This window comes from Gracilinanus agilis, chromosome 5 (assembly GCF_016433145.1).
Source record: "Gracilinanus agilis isolate LMUSP501 chromosome 5, AgileGrace, whole genome shotgun sequence".
In the NCBI taxonomy this organism is placed as follows: Eukaryota; Metazoa; Chordata; class Mammalia; order Didelphimorphia; family Didelphidae; genus Gracilinanus; species Gracilinanus agilis.
Genome location: NC_058134.1, coordinates 24,035,131 through 24,040,400, shown reverse-complemented (window position 1 = coordinate 24,040,400; position 5,270 = coordinate 24,035,131). Strand labels below are relative to the sequence as shown.

The 5,270-nt window shown below is 42.2% G+C and overlaps 1 protein-coding gene across 1 annotated transcript in view; it reads right to left on the bottom strand.

Annotated features, from left to right (window-relative positions):
• The window catches only part of GADL1 (glutamate decarboxylase like 1), a 175,606-nt gene that overhangs the window by 83,421 nt on the left and 86,915 nt on the right, over nucleotides 1-5,270 (bottom strand). Inside the window, exon 12 of the mRNA XM_044678287.1 lies at nucleotides 2,166-2,217. Coding sequence (XP_044534222.1) covers nucleotides 2,166-2,217 — 52 coding nt within the window. The remainder of the gene's footprint in view (nucleotides 1-2,165; nucleotides 2,218-5,270) is intronic.

Sequence of the window (5,270 nt, the reverse complement as noted above, 5' to 3'; positions counted from 1 at the left end):
TCTTTCTTTCTTTCTTTCTTTCTTTCTTTCTTTCTTCCCCTTACTTTCTGACAGTATTAATTCTAAGACAGAAGGACAAGGGCTAGGCAAACAGAGGTTAAGTGACTTGCCCAGAATCATACAGGTAGGAACCAAGCTGCCCCTTCCTCATTCCCTTTCATAGCCATCCAATGAGCATGTTCACAATACACTGGGAAGGAAATTCTTTGTTATATGGTGGATACCAATGCAGCAGGAAAGCTTCTCACAAGTACTAGAGGACCAAGCCAGAGCCCTGATCTTCAGTCAACTGAATTCAATTATCATGTTGTTACTTTATGCCAACTGCCAGGTAAAGGAAGGCACATGATGGTAAAAGTTTAAAAACCTGCTCTCTGAAAAAAAAGTACCCATGCCACATTTTTTAGTGTAATCTGTGTTATTAATATTTTCTCTATTATTTTTATACCTTTAGACAATCAACAAAACAATAACTTAGTCCTTGAAATTTGTAGGAATGGAAAGATTTCCAAGATGGAAATACATTGGAAACTTAATGGTGGTGCCTCACAATCCTGTAGGAGCCAGCTCTAGGATGCCACCACATACAGGGCATACAGAGACCAAAATAAGGCTGCCCTAACCTCAAGGTGCTTCCATTCCATTGGACAATCTTAAGAGTTGTATGCTCAATTTATTATTGTTACTATTATGTTTGTTCAGTCTTTTTCAGTCATGTTTGACTCTTTGTGACCCTATGAGGGTTTTCTTGGCTGAGATAATAGAGTAGTTTGTGATTTCCTTCTCTAGCTCATTTTTTTACAGGTGAGGAAACTGAGGTCAACACAGTTGAGTGACTTGCCCAGGGTCACACAGCTAGTAAGTGTGTGAGGCTAGATTTGAACTCAGGAAGATGAGTTTTCCTGATTCCAGGACCAGCTCTCTGTCCACTGTGCCATCTAGATGTCCTGTTACTATTAGGGATCTTATTATTTTAGTAATAGCTGAGAGACATGGCAAGGTAGTAGACAGATCCTTCTCCTTACACCAGTTCTGAGTGAGGAAGAGAAGGTTCAAGTTTTGCCTGTCCTATCCTAGCTTTGTTGCATGTCTACTGTTAAGACATCTGGCCTCTTGAGTGCCCAGGCAATGCTCTAAGACTATGGGCCATAGAAGAATTGCTGATCTGCATCAGAGGCTTAGAGAGGTAGAGCTCGGAGGGTCCAAAGAGGCCATCTATTGACTCCTTCATTTTACAGATGACAAAACTGAGTCCTAGAGGGGTTAACTGATCTGCTCAAGGTCAGAAAAGTAATTAAAGTCAACATCAGGATCTAAATCATGTTCTCCGACTCCAAATTTCATCCCTCATTGCATCATACCACCATCAGCAGAGGAAGTCTCCATGCTGGAAGGTACTTACCATGATGGAATCACAGGTCAGATACAATATGACCACCACCACTCAAAATCCCTCAATAGCATCACATGTGTATAATGCTTTCCTCCCAGCATCTTGTGATAGAGCACAATTATTATTGCTCCTATTTCACAGATATAGAAACTCAGGATGGAGGAGGTGGTGAGTTCCTAGAAGAGTCAGAACTCCCAATCCAGGGTTTCTGAACCTAAGACCAAGGTTTATCCCAGTACCCCACATCTCCTTCCCATGTTAAATCACAAAAAAAAATATTTATACTCTGTTATTTATTTCTTAAACTCAGCCAACAAAAGAATCTCCATTTTTCTGGCACTGAGATCTGTGGGAGTGGGAAGGGGGAACAATTCACCCTTTAAAAAGCAAAAGGAGGAATGACAATTATTTTCTCTTCACTGAAGGATTTGCATCTTAACAGATTTTCCATACTTTTTCAGCCTGGGCAGCCAGGAGTCAATAAGCAATTTGTATATCGTCATGTCATAATTTATTCTGCAGAATCCCTGGTAATTATTAGTGACCACTTTGATTTCCACTGCTTAAAAGCATGTGTGTGTTCTCAGTTGATCCTACAAAGAGGAAAAGTATTCACTAATAGAGTAAATTAACATAATGGACTCTCTGAATTAAGCTAATGATTGATTTCCACCAGCTACAACCCCAGCAAAGAATAACAGATGAGAAAATTGCCACCTTTATCCTTGTTGATTGACAAAATCACTAACACAACAAGCCTATGTTGACTTACCTCTAAAAGCAGTCGGAATCCTTCTCTCTTCTTAATTTCCTCCACGAGGTACCTGTAATTAAAAAACACAACTGCATCAGAAAGAAAAACCCTAAAGCCAACAGTATTTTAGGTCCAGGATATAATTGTGATGGCTGAGCCTTTTCTGTGAACGTTATCATGGATTTAGAGCAGTGGTTCCCAAACTTTTTTGGCCTACTGCTCCCTTTCCAGGAAAAATATTACAGCCCCCTGGAAATTAATTTTTTAAAACATTTAATAGCAATTAATAGGAAAGATAAATGCACCTGTGGCTATCACTGCCTCCCTGGATCACTGCAGCACCCACCAGGGGGCGATAGTGCCCACTTTGGGAATCACTGATTTAGAGCAAGAGGAGACTTTAGAAGCCATTGATTCTGACCATTCCATTTTTCAAATAAGGAAACTGAAGCTCCATGTCAGATAGGTAATGCCTTAGAGGGGATTTGAACCTAGATCTTTCTGATTCCAAGTCCAGGACTCTCTATCTATTACATGAGACTGCCCCACCAATGTATAGATACAGTGTCCCAGAAAATATACATTGATGTGTAAATTAAACAATTCTTAGATTTCTTGGAAGGTGAGGGAGATGGAGCTTTTGTCCAAATTAGAAAAGGAAAGATCATTTGAGTCACCCTCTGGGGTGAGATTAATGGGTTTCAGGATTAGGATTATCAAATTCAAGATGGCGGGGCACTTCAAAGTTGAGCAGCTGAGGTCCCAGACTGGAACTCTAGCAGTTCTGATATGACTGAGAAACTTAAGATTCAGTCTAGGTTGCCGCTTACTTCCTGGAGGACCTCGGGAACATCATCGGACCTTATCACAACTCTGTGAAATGAGAGGAGACAGACTGATGGGTCTTTCAGGTCTTTTCTAGCTCTAAAATTCAATGTCAGGATGGAAAGGCCCTGCTCTGCCTTCAGTCTCATTCTGGGACAGCAGGCATTTAGGATTGATTGAATGATTGGTAAAAGGTGGTCCTAGAGAATCATCCCCAGATGGAGCAGGAATATTTGAATCTAAACTGTTTTAAGTTTTTAAACATTATTCTGAGAAGGGTTCCAGAGGCTTCACTAGACTGACCAAGGGGTCCTTGATAAACATAAGGAAGGTGATTGACCCCTGGCTTAGCTGATGTCTAAGGTTCCTTCCAGATGTTCTTTGGGTCTTCTCCCATATCCTGCCTTCTATAACTTCATGAAGTGGCCTTGCCTTTCTCCATGGCCTTGGTTCCCCAAGCCTGACTACAACCACTCTGGCCCCTTTCATACTTTACCCGCCCCCAACAGTCTTCATCATTTCATTAAAGGATTTCCCCTTGGATGTACGAGCCCACTCAAGGCTTCTGCAATCTGCCATCTGTATTCAGCCTCCCCTGCCTATTTCAGCACGGATCTGGGCTGGCACGATTCATCACAGACACCCACCTGGGAATGGGTGTCCATAGCATGGGTGATTTGCAGAGAGAAGCAAGGGACGGAAAAGCCAAAAAATGAAAAACGATGAGCCATTCTCTAGCTTTCTGCCCCTCCCCAGTCGCAGAAACACAGCTCCTGCCACGACAGCCCCACGATGTTCCAGCTAACCATTTCTTTGCTGGCAACAAGAAGTCTCTTCGTCTCCATGTGAGTCAATGGAATGCATTCCAGTGTTGCCGAGATTGCAGGCCCAGGGAATAGATAAATGAGACCCCGAGGACCAGCGCCGAGGAGAGCTGCTGAGTTGTTTGTTGTTGCTACAAAGACGGATGCCCATGATTCTTCAGTGTGCAGCTTTAAAAATCACCCCATGGCGAATACCCATTTAGCCTGATTGCCGCGACATACCACAGCAGGCCAGCCTCCCCAATGGGTAGCTGCAAACATGGCAAAATGCTTTTGTTTTTCTTTCCCTGCTGAAACCCAGCAAGCACAATTCTCTGTCTCGTGTCAAGCAGAAGCGGCATTTTCCAACCTGTGGAGTTCTGGATTCTTTTCCCCGTTGAAATTATGACAGCATAAAGTAGAGGAAAGAGTGCCATGAGTAGTGGGCACAACAAGGGACCCTGAGACAGGAGGGCTTGGGCTCAAATTCTACCTTGGATACTAGTTATATGGTACTGACCAAGTCAAGAGTGGACCTGATGGTCTCTTCCAGGTTTAAATCTATGATCCTAAGATTTGGAATCAGAAGACCTGGCATCAAATCCTAGTGTGCTGGCATGAGTCAGCTTTATACAATTACTAAGTAGTGCCTCAGTTTTCTTATCTATAAAAACAAGAGAAAAGTTGGACTTGATGCCCTCTAAGATACTTTCTACCTCCAAATCAGTGATCTTATGAGCTCATGATTTGGAATCAGAAGACCTAAATTTGAATGAAACAGTAGGTTTGAACACAAAAATAATGAAGATAATACTACTTCTACTCTCTTTATCACACCACTCGAGAAGCTTTGACTCTAAAGAAAGAGAATCTCCATCCAAATCCCATCTCTGGCAGTTCCTAACTATGTGACCTTAGATAAGTTGTGCAACCTTGTGACTTAGTTTCTTTATCTGTAAAATGAGCGAGTAGATCTAGATGGCCTCTAATGCCCCTTCCAGATCCATATCTGTAATGATTTTAATACCTGATAGGAGATTTTTACTTCCTGGTCCCAACCTACCTGCTACCAAAACATCCAAGAAATGATGACTGGTGGTGCGAGGTCATTAACAAGCATTTATTAAGGTGGGTGTCATAATTATTAGTTAAGCAATGGCTGAAGACAATCTTTCCCACATTTGTAAATGTCCTTTCTTTTTCTTTCCCTTCCTTCCCTCTTTCCTTCTTTCCTTCCCTTCTTCTTTCCCTCCTTCCTTCTTTCCCTCCTTCCTTCCTTCCCTCTTTCCTTCCTTCCTTCTTTCCTTCCCTCTTTCCTTCTATCTTTTCTTCCTTCTTTCCTTCCCTCCTTCCTTCTATCTTTTCTTCCTTCTTTCCTTCCCTCCTTCCTTCCATCTTTCCTTCCTTCCCTCCTTTCCTCCTTTCCTTCCTTCCTTCCTTCTTTCCTTCCTTCCTTCCTTCCTTCCTTCCTTCCTTCCTTCCTTCCTTCCTTCCT